The sequence below is a fragment of the Mytilus edulis genome, chromosome 7 (genome assembly GCF_963676685.1).
Source record: "Mytilus edulis chromosome 7, xbMytEdul2.2, whole genome shotgun sequence".
Classification (NCBI taxonomy): Eukaryota; Metazoa; Mollusca; class Bivalvia; order Mytilida; family Mytilidae; genus Mytilus; species Mytilus edulis.
This window is the reverse complement of record NC_092350.1, coordinates 89,373,397-89,392,339: the sequence shown is the minus strand read 5'-3', so window position 1 is coordinate 89,392,339 and position 18,943 is coordinate 89,373,397. Positions and strand designations below refer to the sequence as shown.

The 18,943-nt window shown below is 33.6% G+C and overlaps 1 protein-coding gene across 3 annotated transcripts in view; it reads right to left on the bottom strand.

Annotated features, from left to right (window-relative positions):
• Positions 1-18,560, bottom strand: part of LOC139482728 (doublecortin domain-containing protein 1-like) — a 68,622-nt gene extending 50,062 nt beyond the window's left edge. For all 3 annotated transcript variants that reach the window (XM_071266788.1, XM_071266789.1, XM_071266790.1), the window contains exons 1-13: positions 18,405-18,560; positions 12,572-12,736; positions 10,747-11,007; positions 10,257-10,348; positions 8,307-8,428; positions 7,667-7,829; positions 7,136-7,241; positions 6,035-6,134; positions 5,546-5,639; positions 4,757-4,923; positions 2,484-2,576; positions 1,614-1,703; positions 579-665 (exon numbers count right to left, since the gene is read on the bottom strand). In XM_071266788.1, coding sequence (XP_071122889.1) covers positions 579-665; positions 1,614-1,703; positions 2,484-2,576; positions 4,757-4,923; positions 5,546-5,639; positions 6,035-6,134; positions 7,136-7,241; positions 7,667-7,829; positions 8,307-8,428; positions 10,257-10,348; positions 10,747-11,007; positions 12,572-12,735 — 1,539 coding nt within the window. In that variant the 5' untranslated portion in view covers position 12,736; positions 18,405-18,560. The remainder of the gene's footprint in view (positions 1-578; positions 666-1,613; positions 1,704-2,483; positions 2,577-4,756; positions 4,924-5,545; positions 5,640-6,034; positions 6,135-7,135; positions 7,242-7,666; positions 7,830-8,306; positions 8,429-10,256; positions 10,349-10,746; positions 11,008-12,571; positions 12,737-18,404) is intronic.
• Positions 18,561-18,943: the final 383 nt, after the last annotated feature.

Genomic DNA, 18,943 nt, shown 5'->3' with positions numbered 1-18,943 from the left:
ACAATTAACAGATACATAAAAAAATGTGTATGAGTTTTGGAATATGAACAAAAATTGTGAAGCTGGCCTCTTTGTTTCAAAGGGAAAACAAATAAAAGTCGTTTTTTCCTACAGTGCATGAATAATTTCTTTATCCTAGGTTTAATTTTTATGCTAAAATGTATTTTTTTCTACTTTCCAACCAAAGGATTTGTTTTTTAATGAAATCTACATGACTTAAATGATTTCCAAGGAATGGCTTCAATTTTACCACTGAAAACTTGTTTTTAATAGCTTTCTTGTAAGCAGAACACTCTTTCAAGGGAATTATGATAGCAAACACACTTGGGAGATATATACTCCATATTCAGGCGCAGCTGGAATGCTGCTACATAGAAATGGTAAGTTCACAATTAGGAAACCTCATATCATCCTTTTTGTCGTAAATAATCAGTCTTCACGCTGAACTGCAAAATCAACAGGCCCAATTTTTGAAAAATTTTAGTTAGTGTTGGCCTGTAGGTCAGAATTTTACAGGCCTGAGAGCAATTTTACCAGCCTGGGCTGCCACTCGGCGTGAAGACTGAAGAATAACTAACCTTTAATCTTAGTCCTTTTCTACCAACCAGACGATGATCAAATTTGAACTCCTTGATATGTCCCATGGTAAAGTTTGATCCTTCATTCTAAAAACAATGATTGAAATAATTCAAGGTCAAATGTAAATTTATTTGCTTATTTGAGGTTAAAAGACTTACACCTAAATTCAAATGTAATTGATTACATTAGGTTACTTTTCTTTAAAGTAATCATGATTACATTAGATTACTTATAATTACATTGTATACTTTTAAAACATTTGATTCTCATATAAAAAAGTTAATCTGAGCAAAAATTTTGTTTATATTTGGAAAATAAACAACGATGTTATTTATAAGAACTTCGGAAAGGAGCATGTAATATTTGTATTTTTTTTTATCTTTATTCCGTAATATTTGTATTGCTTGGTGACATAATTAATATAATGTTACTTAACAGATTAATTTCAATGTAAATGCTGTGCCTTCTCTGTTAACAAGGTTGAGGAAACTTGCGACTGGGGTGATGAAATTTATAAACACTTCTTGTTATGGTGGCCTTGGGCTGTTTTCTGCTCTTTGGTAGGGTAGTTGTCTTTTTTACCTATTCATCTTTAAATTTGCACGCCATTTTTTCCACCAACCAATAAACAAGGGAAACAATCCAATTATCAAAATTATGAGTAAACTCCGCCCATGTCAAGACAGAAAGTACTACCCAAAATCATGTCACAAAAAATAAATGGAAATACTGACCCATCTATCTTCTTTTTTTTATGATGTTATCTTAAACAGACAAACATTTATTTTTTGCGGGGCCTAATATAAGTATTAAACCCACATACTGAAAAGTGGTTTTAATTTGATCCAGGCCAAATTTTGTGATTAATCTAAGATAAAATATTCACATTTTTCCTGTCCATAATTCCTTGCTCCCTTCAAAGATTAAATTGAAGTGATGGGAAATTTCAACAATTTTATTTTAATCCTGAAAATAAAACCCTGACAGTAGAGTACATAAATATAGCAAACAAAGTTTACAATAATGATAAATACCTTTTCTCTTTGTTGTAGTTGTTGTATATTTTCTAACTTTGCTTGTAAATCTTGCTTTGTTTCATTTAAATTCTCTATTTCAGCTTCAGCCTAAAACAGAATAAAGGTAAATGAGTTGAGTGTGGACACACAGAAATGTCTCATATGGTTAAAATTAAATTTTTTGTAGAACCCTAAATCTTGACTGTTATTGACACTTAATGTGGTTGAAAACAGTCGACGTTGATCACCAGAAAATTTAAGCCAACCGTTCAAGGGTTGTACAGCCAGTCAAGGTCGTTAAAAACTTCCATTTGTCAAAAAAATCTTTTGATAGAATCTTCTGTCTAAGTTTTTGTGACATTCCATAAGTAGGACAGCATGCCCAACTTGCATTATCAGGTTTTTATAGTCAGAGAACTTTAAAATTTTGCTTAAAACCCAAATTTAGCATAAATATTATTGTGCGAAGGCTAGCTGAAGCCTGCCTTTGAGTCCAGATTTTCTCAATCAGTTAAAAACCTATTGGTGTCCTTTTGCTGTTTTTTTGCTCTTTAGGTGGGTTGTTGTCTCTTCGACGCATTTCTCGTTTCCATTAATTTTCTTGAAGGTGATGACCCTTTAGTTCTATCTTAAAGTGTTCACATATCCCAAGTTGTTCTCTTAGCCTGTGTTTGTAGTTCATTATAGATTTTAATGAATGTAAAAAGTGTATCACTGGTTAGTTATTCAATAAAAAAACCTTAAATAGTTGGGTTTTTTAAGGGTTTTTTTCCAGATGAATGTAGCAAAGAAGACCATTTTTTTCAATCCTTTTTTTTTATGCCTCTATACAATTTAAGAACTTCTAAATCTTAACAATATTGTCACAATAACTTAATTTATTTTTACCTTCTCTATATGTGCTTCTATTTCTTCTTTTTTCATGGACAGAATAACAGTCATTGTGATCTTTTCTTTGTTTCCATCCAATGCACATTGTAACTGAAATAGAAAATAGAAGTCAATCATTTGTAAAGAGAAAATAACAATGTTGGCAAATATCACATAAATATCAGGACTAGTACTTTCAAATGTGTTGAAGGCTGTGACCTATAGTTGTTAATTTCTGTGTCATTTTGTCTGTTGTTGAGAGTTGTCTCATTGGCAAATTAGGCTGTCAGTTTCTTTTTTAAATTGTTTTAGATTTGTCGTTTCTGGTCCTTTTATAGCTGACTATGCAATATGGGCTTTGCTAATTGTTGAAGGCCATACAGTGACCTATAATTTTAAATTTCTGTGTCATTTTGGTCTCTTGTGGAGAGTTGTCTCATTGGCAATCATACCACATCTTCTTTCTTATATTTACTTTGAACTAGACACACTGAGCCTGAATTTTAAAATGCTAGTTCAAAATTAAGACTTTTCAACCTACCATTAGACACATAATTCTACCTAGTCTTTGCAGTAACTTCTAAATGCAGTGGGCTTGAGAAGAAAAAGCAAATATCTAATTTAAATTTTATTGTTTGACCTGAACCAGGATTGAACCCACAACACCTTTTGTATGAAGAAAATTCCTCTTATTTACATAATATTTCTTAGAACAGGAGGAATTATCCCCTCTTTGTGATTCTTAGAACAAGAGTGCACACCTGAAATGTCTCGCCTTCTATATTAATCATTGATATTATGTTGATAGTCCTAAGTATAAAGCTTTATTACAACTGTCTCATTAACTTAACATTAACCAAAATAACTAAACAAAGACCAATGAACCATGAAAATGAGGTCAAGGTCAGATGAACCATGCCAGGCAGACATGTACAGCTAACAATGCTTCTATACAACATATATAGTTGACCTATTACTTATAATTTAAGAAAAATTGACCAAAACACAAAAAATTAACACTGTGCAATGAACCGTGAAAATGAGGTCATGGTCAAAAGAAACCTGCCCTACTGACATAAAGATCATAAAATATTTCCATACACCAAATATAGTTGACCTATGGCATATAGTATTAGATAAATAGACCAAAACTCAAAAACTTAACTTTGACCACTGAACCATGAAAATGAGGTCAAGGTCACATGACATCTGCCCGCTAGACATGTACACCTTACAATCATTCCATACAACAAATATAGTAGACCTATTGCATATAGTATGAAAAAAACAGACCAAAACACAAAAATTTAACTATAACCACTGAACCATGAAAATGAGGTCAAGGTCACATGACATCTGCCCGCTAGACATGTACACCTTACAATCATTCCATACACCGAATATACAAGCCCTATTGCTTATAGTATCTGAGATACGGACTTGACCACCAAAACTTAACCTTGTTTACTGATCCATGAAATGAGGTCAAGGTCAAGTGAAAACTGTCTGACAGACATGAGGACCTTGCAAGGTACGCACATATCAAATATAGTTATCCTATTACTTATAATAAGAGAGAATTCAACATTACAAAAAATCTGAACTTTTTTTTCAAGTGGTCACTGAACCATGAAAATGAGGTCAAGGACATTGGACATGTGACTGACGGAAACTTCGTAACATGAGGCATCTATATACAAAGTATGAAGCATCCAGGTCTTCCACCTTCTAAAATATAAAGCTTTTAAGAAGTTAGCTAACACCGCCGCCGTAGCCGCCGCCGCCGTAGCCGCCGCCGCCGCCGGATCACTATCCCTATGTCGAGCTTTCTGCAACAAAAGTTGCAGGCTCGACAAAAATCTAAAATACCTTTCTCTAAATTATTTAAGTCTCAAGATATCTCTCTTTGTATTTCAAAATTAAAGTATACAGAAAGTTTAATTTTCCCTTAATATCCTTTAGTATAACTTGTATTTGAATACCAGCCATGCTTTGTATTTTATCAAGTATGAAGTAGAACTTAATTACCTTTTATATTCCACCAAGTAAGAAGTTAGTAAGGCTTACCTTCCCTTTGAATTACATCAATTAAGAAGTAACTTACTTCCCTTTAATATTTTACTAAGTATGAAGCAGTAAGAATTTCCTCCCCTTTGTATAAAATCAATGAGAATAACTTACCTCCCTTTACTATTTACCAAGTAAGACACTCACCTCCCTTTCTATTATATCAAGTAAGAAGTGTTAAGAATTACCTCCCCTTTGAATAATATCAATGAGAAGTGACTTACCTCCCCTTTATATTTTCCAGCATCATCCATCCTACTAATGACTACAGATCTCATGGTTCTGATGTAACTGTAAGCTGCTATAGCATTAAATGCTTCTCCAATAGATACCCATAGTGGGCCACGAATAGGGGTACTACCTGGCTGGAAACAGTCATCCAAAATTGGAGCTGAAAAAGAGTCAAAAGATTTATAGGCACTGTTAAAGTGTCTCGTACTCCCTGGTCGGAAACAGTCATCTAAAATTTGTAGCTAAAAAAAAAGGTCAAAAATCAGAGCTGACAAAAGTCAAAAAGATTTAGCCACTGATACTGTTTACTTCACTCCCTGGTTAAAAACCCTCATCTAAAATAGCAGCAGAAAAAAGTCAAAAGTGAGTTGATAGGTTTAACAAAAATATAGATATTACCATCCAAGCTGACAGTTTGACATGTAAATTAACTCACCATCATTGAGATCTGATATCACACACAAATGTATAATAATACACATAAATTAACTCACCATCATTGAGATCTGATATCTCATACAAATGTATAATAATACACATAAATTAACTCATCATCATTGAGATCTGATATCACACACAAATGTATATAATACATATATTAACTCACCATCATTGAGATCTGATATCCCACACAAATGAATATTATAATACACATAAATTAACTCACCATCATTGAGATCTGGTATCACAAACAACTGTATGTTATAATACACATAAATTAACTCACCATCATTGAGATCTGATATCATACACAAATGTATAATACACATAAATTAACTCACCATCATTTAGATCTGATATCACATTCCCTTCCCAGTCGTACAGAATTTTGGCATATGACGTCAAGTTCAACTTGGCTGTACAGGCACACAAAAACTGAAAGACAATAAAGATAAAAAATTTAATCTTGAAAATATCACAACATTTATAAATTATCTAATTTGTCAAATAGGTAATACTTCTTTTTTCTTGACCTTACACAAAGATGGTTTTCAGGAAAATTTCAAAAATCATCTTCCATATTATTTTTATCAGCGACACATTCTATTGGTTCTGTGACACTACATTCCCCCCCCTTTTTCCCTACATTAGAACTTACACCTTCCATATGGTTTTGATCAGCGACACATTCTATTGGTTCTGTGGCACTACATTCCCCCCCTTTTTACCCCAACTAGTACTTACATCTTCAATATTGTTTTGATCAGCGACACAATCTATTGGTTCTGTGGCACTACATTCCCCCCCTTTTTACCCCAACTAGTACTTACATCTTCCATATTGTTCTGATCAGCGACACATTCTATTGGTTCTGTGGCAATACCATTCTTGTACACAACTATCCTTACTCGGTTATTTTCAATAAGCTTTCTGAAAATTAAAGATACTTTTTTATGAATTCAACAATATGTTCAGGCTATCCAAAAATATTACTAAGAATTTGAATGGCAACTCTCACATTCACTTTTTTATAATTTTAGGCTGTTAGTTTCCTCAATGAAAATGTTTCATAATTTTCATGTCAAGGCCATTTGTAACTGACAAAACAGTATTGTTTTTTATCATTGTTAAAGACCGTATGGTTGCCTATAATTGATAACATCCACTTCATTTGAATGTTGGTGGAGAGTTGTCTCAATCGCAATCATTATTACCACATCTTCTTATTTAAAAAAAAAAACAAAAATGAACGATTGAGTTACCAATTAATGTTTCTGTTTTCTATTTAGTCTCTTTGAGAATGAAGGAGAAATTTGTAATGAAGCATTATCTGTTTTTTAATCTGTCAGTAGATACTGGATTTATAAAGTAAAATTGCAAATTATTATTTATATGTATATATGGATAAGGTAAAAAATGTAAATGATTAAAGAAACTCAAAAGTAGGTCCTTCTATAATTTCATCAAGAACAAACATGGTGGTATGTACACAAAAACATTGTGAATCTTATGTCATGGTTGAAGTTATCTATAAACGGCATCCTCGCCTGGGTATTTGAGTTTTGATGTAAAAACCTATTTGCTATACACACCCTGATTCCCCAAGGTGACGTATTATTAAATAAAAAAACTGTTATCACAGAGATATGTCTCGCCTTTTTGTAATTTTGTGCAAATGTTAATATTAAACTAGCAATTCTTTAACATGTTACATAACGAGATGTGCCAATGCTAATAGAACTGGAAAACCAGAGGTGATTGACCAACCACAAGTGGTTCACCATAAACGTAATCACAAACTAATACATAGTTAACACTTTTGCCACTGCCGCCACCAGTACAGCTTACATATGTCTCGCTTTTTGACTGCTTAGGCGAGACTATAACTGTAAAATGTCAAACAGTCCTGTCATTTAGTTAAAGAATCTTACTTCATTCTTTTTGACATCTTGGCTTTTCTAGTTCTGACGCGTCCTTCATCAGGGAGAAGTAATCCAGACAATGTCCACTTTGCTCCTTCACTGATCAAAATATTACCTAAAATAATGGAACATTCATAAAGTTTTCACAACCAATACACACAACGAACCTTTAGGATTACAGGATGATGAACATATTAGCCCACCCTTCCTATGCCTTGTAAGTTTGGTATAGATACGTAAGGATTGTTGTCTTATTTTTGTCAACATGATTCAGATCACAAATCAACATTAGAGTATATCAAAAATAAATTTGAAACAATTTGAGATAACAAATTTTTAATGCTAAGGCTGTTTTTTAGGTGGGTATGTAGCTATTGGTAGCATCAAATCAAGTAAATTTTATTACTGGTCTTAAATCAAAAATGGCTTTTTATTTTTTATTTAAAATTGAGAATGGAAATGGGGAATGTGTCAAAGAGACCACAACCCGACCATAGAAAAAACAACATATTTATTAAATTGAAAAACAACTGTACATACGTTTAACACTAGCCAATGGATCTTTGTAATTCTCTCCACAGGAAACAAAAACTTCACCATCGATCGGAATATCCTCTGCATCAAATATTTCATCACCTCCTTCAAAAAATACTCTTCTTGCTGCAAAGGGTAGGCCCAACCTATCTGTACAGCATTCCAGAAACTGCAAAAAAATCAAGACATGAGTATGAAACTGCAAAAAATCAGGACATTAGTAGGAAACTGCAAAAAAAATGGACATAAATACAAAACTGCCAAAAATCAGGACATGAGCGTGAAATGTAAGTAGATTTATTTTGTACCCATTGTCTTTTTTTTCCCTCAAGGCCTTCGGTGCAGGAATTTTGTGTAAATTACCGTTATGTTATAATTGCTTACAAAATAAATTGTTTTATTTACCCTAGTTTTTCAGGCACCCAGATTCTTTAAAAAAAGTATTTAACACTTCTAAACTTTAAAAATTCTAAGACAAGGACATATTTTTAACCCTTCATAACAGAAAAAAAAATCCTCTGCAGTGCGTATCTACTATTACTATGTCTCAATAATCGCAGAGGCATAAATTGACCTAACCTAAACAAGCATTTTGTCAGCATAATAGTGAAAAAAATGTTTCTTTCATTTGATTTTTGATACTCACAATTTTCATGGTTGGAGCTGCAATTTTAGCAAAACTTTCTCTACTTCCATTTTTATATGCGACTACTCTAATGATTAGTGGCTGTTTCTTGTACTGAGATTTGATTTTACGTCCAGAAAATGCTGGAAAAAGATACATTTACTGATATCACTTAGATAAGGGCGTGTTTTGTGTATAACACCTGATCAAAACTACACAATAATAACACCAATACCAGGTTTTGACCTATGTCAGTGCATGCAATATGTTTGATCCATTACCAGAAATACTATTGTCGAATACGCTGATTCTTACGTCATTTAAACATTTCATAGATTAACTCAGGGTTCTCACTAAGGCGAGTCCATGAGTCCTGGACTCATCAAAATCTGTCTGGACTCACCATTTTCAAAACTGGTGAGTACACAGATGCATCAAGATTGAAATATTTTGTATAAACTGAACACAGTTAAACACAAATACATGTATCATCATTTTATAGCAAAAGTTAAAAAGTGATCTGAATTTGATTTCATTTCATTGCTCTGTTAGGACTGAATGGAGACTAAAATATTACTTTATATTGCAATAAAATATTTTCTTCTTGCTGTTGGACTCATCATACCTGAAAATGATGAGTCTCTGGACTCTCCTTCAAAAATCCTTAGCGAGAACCCTGTTTACTGTATCCCTACATCTTTGAACTGATACATTGACTTACTGACTGCTTGTCTTAAATTTTTTTAAGTACATAGTATAACCATGCCTTTAGGTGTATATTAATTTTATCATTCCAAAACATATATTGAAACAGTCATGAGGTAGTTATCTCCATTAGAATAATTTCGTCCCTTAGCTCAACTTACTGATAGGATTAAGTTAAAGTATCGTCAAATAATGTCTTTAATGGATTGATAAGGATTGGATCAAGCATAAATTGATTAACTTGATTAAGGTATATTGAAATATAACTCAAACTTCACTCTCAATGAAGCCATGAAATTTTTCCTTGTACAAAAATTGAGTGATGTAAAGTTTTAAACCCTCAGCAAACAGGAAGTGGATAGACAGCAGATATAAAAATTGCTAGCTCGCTACAACTCAAGTTGAGTCTTAACATTATCAATTAAGCTGCAAACCAAGTTTAACTCATTCTATTCAAACCAAGGTTTAACTCATTCTATTCAAACCAAGTTTAACTCATTCTATTCAAACCAAGGTTTAACTCATTCTATTCAAACCAAGGTTTAACTCATTCTATTCAAACCAAGGTTTAACTCATTCTATTCAAACCAAGTTTAACTCATTCTATTCAAACCAAGGTTTAACTCATTCTATTCAAACCAAGGTTTAACTCATTCTATTCAAACCAAGGTTTAACTCATTCTATTCAAACCAAGGTTTAACTCATTCTATTCAAACCAAGTTTAACTCATTCTATTCAAAAGATACAGAGGAGAAAGTTGGATGAAAATTTTCTTAGTATATGTATAATGTCAGTGTTGTAAAATTATCAGCAAACAATCACAGATTTCTTTCAGACAGACAGATTATGAGTCAATTAAGCAGTAATAGACCAGACAGTCACTTAAGAAATCTAGGTAACAAACCCAACAGACATCATACTTGCCAACTTTTCAAAATGCCCATGGGGGTTTTGCGTGCAAGATGGCTGTCAAAGTCCTAAAATACCTTCAAGGGGTCTGCAAATACATTTAAATGTTGTTTTTGGTTTCTTCATACTTTTATAAGCCTAAAGCCATTGTAAAATTAATTGTTTTGTTTAAATTGTGGACAACATTCCCCTTTCAAAATTTCAATTTGGGAGCCTCCATGGGGGAAATCCCCCGCAAATAGTGACAGTTGGCAGGTATGAGACATTTAAGTTAATTCAATTACTCTGAAAGCCTTTGAGTACTGTAATACTGCTGATTATGAAATAATATACAGTAAATACTATTATATTCTTACCTGAACCAAACGATCTACCTGACCATGGTCTTGTTGATCTGCCGTAGAACCAAGATAAATTGGACGTGGCTGACATTGGTCTGCTGTTTAACCTATAAAACAGGTATACAATTTAAATTATTATTTGTTGCCTAAGGTGTGTTATTTAACTTTTGGGCTATTTTGTGGCAGCCAGTTTTAATTGGTAGAGGGACCCAGAATCCTGGAGAAATCACTGACCCGTGTAAAGAAATTTAGAGTCTAGTGCAACTGAATGAGGCCAACAACATTATCATGTCTGGTACTTTACCTAAAGCCTCAGTCTGAAAATAAAAATATGGTGCAGCTTTCGGCATGTTATGGCAAAAAAAATTTTCAATCGGGACCAATGTACCAATATAATGGCTCTAAATTCAACCTTTACGGTACTTGAATTCTTATAATATTTACCCTTTATTTTTAGCTGGAGTACTTGCTAGACAATTAAAACTTGAATTCTTAAAATATTTACCCTTTATTTTTAGCTGGAGCACTTGCTGGACGATTTTTAATTTGTTGCCTAGTGGCAGTTGTTGTTGCTGTTGTTATCGTCATTCTCTCCCTAGGAGTAGCCGGGTCCCATAGATTGGGGTCTGCAATGAACTTGGCATCTATTTTTGGTTTGTTACCAGAGGGTGGTCTGGCTGGATATGTTGCTGACATGGGTCGTCTTTTGCTATATTTATATTCTGTCGCTGAAGATACACGCTGAGCATAAGGTGATCTTGGGACGCTGAAACAAATTTTTTTTTATGAAAATATGTGAATCTGTCAAGAAGCAAATATAGTTGACATACTTCTCCAAAGTTTCTTGGAAATGGATCTCATCACTAAAAACTAAGTGTGACCAATGAACCATGAAAATAAGGTCAAGACAAGAACTGTCAGTTGACTTAAAGGAGCTGTTACCCTTGTATGACTATTTTATCCAATTATGCAGGGAATAATCAAGGAAAGAGAAAACTATAGCTTAAATAGTGACCAGAAAGATAAGATCTACAAATAAACCTAAATACATGTAAATCCATTTATAAATAAATTCATGACTAGCATTGACATATTAAGTGTTTCTCTTTTTATATAGATTGACCTTTGTTTTCCTGTTTGAATGGTGTAAAACTAGTCATTTTTGGTGCCCTTTATAGTTTGTTCTGTGTGAGTCAAGGATCCATATTGAAGGTTGTACTTTGACCAATAATGGTTAACTTTTCAAAATTATGACTTGGACAGAGAATTGTCTCATTGGCACTCATACTGCATCTTCTTATATCTAACTACATGTAAGAAGACCAAAGTCTACTGTGAGTTGTCAAAAAATAAAATCACCCCAACTTTTTGGTGGGGTTCGTGTTGCTTAGTCTTTAGTTTTCTTTGTTGTGTCTTGTGTACTATTATTTGTCGTCTGTTTATCCTCTTTTTTTTTAGCCATGGTGTTGTCAATTTATTTTTGAATCTATGAGTTTGAATGTCCCTCTGGTATCTTTCATCCCTCTTTTATTAACCTGTCCTTTTGCCCTTTATGGTTTAAGTCTTTTCATAACTATCATTACTTAAAGTGTTTTGTAATTTTTTTAGGTAGTATTGATGTCTTTTGCCATCTTGGATTGTAAAAAACATAGATCCTTATAAGGTCCAAATTTTCAATCAAGTTAGCAAAATTTGATGTAGGAATGCAGATAACTATATAATACTAATGTGGAGCATACATTTCTTGAGAGGCTTACAACACTTTCTTCTTCCACATTTCTCCTTTAGTTTTCTTTGTTTTAACATCCCCCCCCCTACTTGACTTACTTTTTCTTCTTCCTCATTTCTCCTTTAGTTTTTCTTTGTTTTAACATCCCCCCATGACTTACTTTTTCTTCTTCCTCATCTCTCCTTTCGTTTTTCTTTGTTTTTACAACCCCCCATGACTTACTCTTTCTTCTTCCTCATCTCTCCTTTCGTTTTTCTTTGTTTTTACAACCCCCCATGACTTACTCTTTCTTCTTCCTCATTTCTCCTTTCGTTTTTCTTTGTGTTTACAACCCCCCATGACTTACTCTTTCTTCTTCCTCATTTCTCCTTTCGTTTTTCTTTGTTTTTACAACCCCCCATGACTTACTCTTTCTTCTTCCTCATTTCTCCTTTAGTTTTTCTTTGTTTTTACAACCGGTTACCCCCCATGATTTACTTTTTCTTCTTCCTCATTTCTCCTTTAGTTTTTCTTTGTTTATACAACCCCCCATGACTTAGTCTTTCTTCTTCCTCATTTCTCCTTTCGTTTTTCTTTGTTTTTACAACCCCCCAAGACTTACTCTTTCTTTTTCCTCATCTCTCCTTTCGTTTTTCTCAGTTCCTCAAGATACTGAGCAATCAATAGATCTTCATAACTGACCATGTCTGTATTGGTTCTACTAAACTGGACGGATTGTTCCTTTGGTAAATGGATCTTAGGTGGGTCTTCTTTCTTCTTCGACATTCTGTAACAGAAAAAAACAAGTCTTTCCATAGAAAAATGTCATTTTATTTGCTGGATATATGTACTTTAAATACAATATTATTTAGGAACAGATGAACCACGACTTCAAATGTTCAACGTTCTCCAAATTTTCTTTATGTTTTATATATGCTGAGATTGTCCACGAATATTGATACCCCACGAAAATAAATAAATCCACAGTATACATGTAAATACATTAAAAGAATTTCAAGATTCAATGTTTTGCAAAATTTTACGCATTATTCAAGAATGAACTGCAAACAGGTGACCGTGTACTAATATAAAATGTTTTACAGAATTCAAGTTAACCCTTACCTTCTGAGTCCCTAATAAACAATCTGTCCTGTGACATAAAAAAAAATGAAAGTTTATTCAAATTTTCATAAAATTTACTGATTTTTTTTTAATTTGCTCCTTTTAATACAAATATATTTTGTTAAAGGGCTACATGTTGAACATTACAAAATAATTCAAATTTAAATAGATCTAGGCGTCCATGAAAGTTTTTCACTTCGAGATGGCAACAAACAAAAAAATAATTGGCAAAATAAGAATCATGCTAAGAAATTAAGAGTATTTCGTTTCAAAGTGGACACAATCTGTTGGGTAGTGGACAGATTCTTATAGAAAAAAAAAATAACTCTAAATTTCTTAGCATGGTAGAGCCTTAAAAATCAATCTTATTAAAATAAGTTCTCATCACTTGCTCGATTTTTTATATGTCACACGGCGACATACAATGTATATCAAATCGAGGAGCAAGTGAGGAGAACTTATTTTAATAAGATTGCTTAAAAATCATTGCAAAAGGGACATTTGTCACATCATGTTCACTTTTACTGATTAGTTGTTGTCAGTTTAAGTTTGCATATTTTGTATTTTTTTATACTGATGTTATGGTTCATCATAACCTTTTTGGCTAATATGGTAACTTCTTGGTCATATTTACCCTCTGAGTATAGACTACCCTGTGCACCTGGAGAAGTTTTTTAAGACATTTTATGTTTCAGAAAATTATAAACTTTTCTGGATTTTGCTATTCTGTTCTTTTTCATCACTGCAGAAGGTGAAAAAAAAAGTTTGGAAAGAGGTTTGAGAAGCTGACTGGGACTCATAAAATAATTGTTGTGAATTGACTTGTATTGATTCAAAATGACAATAGAGATGTAACAGCCATTATAGGACTAAGGACAACATTGTTCATCCATACTAAATGTGAAGACGCATTGCCCATGTTTTTTTTCTGGAGATTCTTATTCAAAAATATTTAGATATATACATGTCATATAAAAAAGAAGATGTGGTATGATTGCCAATGAGACAACTGTCCACAAGAGACCAAAATGACACAGACATTAACAACTATAGGTCACCATACGGCCTTCAACAATGAGCAAATCCCATACCGCATAGTCAGCTATAAAAGGCCCTGATATGACAATGTAAAACAATTCAAACGAGAAAACTAAACGGCCATATTTATATAAAAAAAATAACGAAAAACAAATATGTAACACATAAACAAACGGCAACCACTGAATTAATGGCTTTTGACTTGAGACAGGCACATACATAAATAATGTTGCGGGGCTAAACATGTAAGCGGGATCCCAACCCTCCCCCTAATCTGGGACAGTGTTATCACAGTACAACATAAGAAAGACCTATAAAAATCAGTTGCAAAAGGCTTAACTCATCAGATGGACAAAAATACAAGTGGATGTTGATGGCTATTATAACTTGAAAATGTATTGTGCTGTTTTTATTTGTTATACCCTTGAAATTTTATATTATATATGTGTGTTTTATCTAATAAACAAATTTAATAATTTTCTAATTGAGGCCAAACTTTAATATATTTTGGTTTGCCCAAACCCTACCCAAAAGGTCGAGATAATAGGTAGGTAGGCGTTTTCTTTTCTTTTTTCAGCATAGAGAAATTTAAGTGTCAGATGCTAATTTTAGACTTCACACCTATCATGCCTATCTGATTAAAAAAAACTTTTTCACATCAGGACAATAAGGATATGAGCAAGCAGTTTTTTTTTCGGAGTATGTAAGGTTTGCGCCCATTCACGTTTGCCCCTTTCACTTAGCACCCAAAGTCCATTCGCAAGGTGACCCTACCCATTGGAGCCCAATTTTTATTGTTTTTTTTTTCTCTTCATCTAAATAAATATCGAGATTCAAAAGGAATTTGTATAGAAAGTAAATAAAAATTTACAGAAGTTAACATACAAACACATTGCCAGTTGTCGTTATACACATTGCATTACAATGTCCGTCAAATAAAACATTTAAATTATGCTTTTTCGTCAATTGAAACTTGAGTGAAAATCAATAATAATTACATTTAAGAATGAATATTAATAAAGTGCCTAGTTAGTCCTTTACCATTACAACATTGTCTATACCGAGAAAAAAATAAGAACACAACTCGATGCATGTGTAAAAAAAAATCATGTTCCGATATCGTAAGTGATGAGTAGTAGTAGTAGTAATAGTGGTGAGTAGCAAGATTACGATAAACCGCGAGATTCCAATCCTTCTTACTATACAAATCCTTGGTGATATTCAAAAGGAATTTGCATTCTGACAATGTTATGTTTTTTTGTTGAATAATTCATGTTTTTGGATAGTGTATTGCTATACAAATATCTATTAATTCATCTAAAATTTAAATAAAAATTGGTTGCAAACATGTAGAGCAGGGGTTAAATAATCCACTAGCCCGACGCCCGGGACTAGATCATTTACGCCTCGGGCAATTAAAATGTGTAATCCGATATGCCCGACGGACTAGTAACAAAAAATTCTTGCCGATTCCAAAATAGAAAGTGAAAAATTCCTTCATCACTATTCTATGTTAGCCATTTCGATTCAATTAAGTTATTCGGGATTCCAAGAATTTGAACTGGTTTGTACAGGTCCTGTTGTACATATTTTAAAAATAGAACAAATAACTCTGGCATGTCTGGGTGGCCTGGTATCATGTGTTGATTGCAATTCTCGTACTTTAAATATCGATTTCTCATACCATGGCTTGGGGTATTGTACATTGCTTATCGTGCCGAGTTTTTCAATTAACGGTATTTGGGGTATGATGTATTGATTGGTATTGACCTGTCTTGTTGCACAGCTCTTGAGAACGAAACCATGCAACAAAATATTTCTTAATATTTTAGTATGGTAACCCCAGGAACTTCGTCAGTTTTAAAACGAAAAACGGTAGATGAAGGGAGTAACGAGGCTGAAAATTCATCCCCCAAAAATGTTAAATACGACAGGGAAAAGCCATGCAAAAAAAAATATAGTGTCCAGGACAGCAGGGCTGTCAAGTCTTTAGCGCGAGACTCACACATGTTCCTGCTTATTTGGTGGTATTTTCCTTTGATCTATTGTTTTTTCTCTTTGATCTTTACAATTTGGCCAAAAAATCACGCATTCACTTCCTGAAAAGTTGGCAGAACTAGGACACAATGATTCCCCTGGCAAGGTTGGCTGTTGCTGATGAAAAAAACAGACAATGCTCTGTGAATATTGCCGTTAGTTGCCCCAAACACGCCAATAAAAAGTCTGCTTTGAATGTGGGAACAACTAAGTTAGATTAAGCACCAAAAGAATAAATAACAGATCAACAAAAACTATTAAATACAGTGTATAATGTCTCCTTCAAAACAAAGGACACCCACTTTGTATTATGCAGCAAACTCTTGATTTTGAAGGCATTTTAGGGCTAGCAGGTCAGTTTTGATGGACTAGCAGTTCTTCCAACAGGGCTAGTAAAATCCTGCTGACAATAAGTCCTGGGCTAGTTAGCTGTAACAAATTTTTTTAACCCCTGGTAGAGTGGGAACAAACTTCTGGGGGAAACATGTGAGGTGCAAAAGTGTATTGGGTGCGAATGGACCTGATACCGGTAGGGTTAGCAGGGGCGTAGCTAGGTATTCAGTCAACTGTAGGCACCAACCGGCAGGGGGTCTGGGGGCCGCTCAAGGCCCCTATCTGGTTCAGGGCAGAGCCCTGTTAGAGGGTTCAGTGGGGCTTCGGCCCCCCGACGGAAAACGGTTTTCAGCGATTTAGCTGCAAAATGTTATGTACAAAAACATTAAATTTACTGGTTATTTAATCATGATAGTTATAATATACATGATGAAAAGTTCGAAGATTTATGAATAATGTACCGTAACATGACTGGCGAGTTAAATAACGCAGTACAATCGGATATATATATTTTTTTTTAAACAATATACATTGCCCAGCGTAGATCAGCGTACCCCTTTAACTAAGCAGTACACCCTGTTTGGTATTACATGTATCATATCTATTCCGTTCTGATTGATATATACGTTTAACTTAATTAATAGAACATATTGACGATCATCATTAAAAAAAATAGGCACGTAAACACTGATACTACTATATAATAGAACTATCCTTTTGGCTAGACATCAACCATCAATCTTTTGAATCTCATTCCTTCACCCTAGCCACACAAACACATACAGAGAAAGTCGATGCCTAACAAAATTCAAGAAATTCGTATTTCTTTATATCCTCTACTGTAAAATCCCTACCTGCTTGGGAATTTAAATAATTGTGGCCTTTAAACGCAGATTTGTGAGTACTCAAAATTACTGGAAGCCAGTTGATTGATTGATTTTTTTACATCCAGTGTCAAATATTTATACAAGTTCAGGACCGTTGATTTTTTTTTTTACATAAATACAACTTGGAGCTAGGTCCTGTAATAGGTGTCGTCCAGGACGAAGGTCTGGAAATTTAAAAATGTCAAGCATTGGAAAATGAGGGATTATGGGATAGGAGCAGAAATTTTGCCATTCAGTAGACCAACTACGAACTCCTCAAAGAGTTGCATTCTCTCTACAACTATGCATCGGACTTAATGTCCCCATTCTGACCAGACGTGACTGCGTATTTATACATCCTGCACAGCCAAACGGACGACCAACATTGGCAAGTCGGATGAAGACAAAGTGGAAAGCTAGTTGAAAACTAACAACAACTACTTAAAAAACTCATGTGTCTAAGTTGAGGTTCATTCAAGTTTTTTTTTGATAGAAGTGAAATGATCTGAACCAAAGTTCTAGTTTATAGTTTCTATATTAGGTAAAATCGTAAAAACATTCAATTCTATCCAATATTCCATGCATTATGGACGAGAGACTAGTGTACACATGACATTCGATAATTAAAGAGTTATGACAACTTCACCGGCTTTCATCTATAGATAACGTTGTTTAATAAAAAAAAAATATTTGTGAAAAAATTATGTGTAGGCACGTGCCTAAAGTGCCTAACGGCAGCTACGCCCCTGGTTAGGGCAAACAAACATATTCTTTTAAATGGCCTGAATGTTGTATAAAGCAAACTAAAATAATCAAAAAGAAGGCCATGGCTCCTAAACATTTTAAGAAGAAAGCAGGTGTTCGGTCTCAGAAGAGGAAATTCATCAGGGTGAACTTGGCTTTAAATAAAACTCCTTAAAAAAACATTTCTCTAGTAAAGTGTTTCTATAAATTTGTAAGATTTGGATCATAACGCGACATGGCGCTGATCAGCTGAACGAGCACCTGCTAGAATAGAGCGGTAAACTTGTTCAATTTCTGACATTTTTTCTTACTTACTCGGACTGTAGATTTTATGGTACCATGTAACAAATAAATTATAAGATATGTCGCACTTCTAAGGACAAAACTTGTTAAAACGATATTGTTTTGGCTTTATTTACACTTGGCTGCCATCTTGAAATATTTAGATATCACCAAGGCGACTACGTCACTAGAGTCGGATTATCGCCCCTGATTTTCTAACTTTATTAGCGATTTTTATAAAAATAGATGTATCGTAAGAAGTAGAAATGTCTGAAGTTTTATTGTTTATTTGGTCATAATTTCGTGAGTTTAATTATTTTCATTATCTGATGGAATGAATTAAGAATACATGTGGAAGTTCGCTTGTCACGTTTGTCAGATTTTCGGAATCCTTTGGTTTTATCCATTTGAATGCCTTTAAAAAAAATGCCCATTGACCCCATTTAGCTTTTTTATAAATCTTTAACATGAATAATGATTAAGGAGGCTTGTATAGGGTATATTGGGATACGGGATATTTGCCATTTTAATTTTAGGGATATGGGATATTTGTTCTAAAAGTAAATGGGATA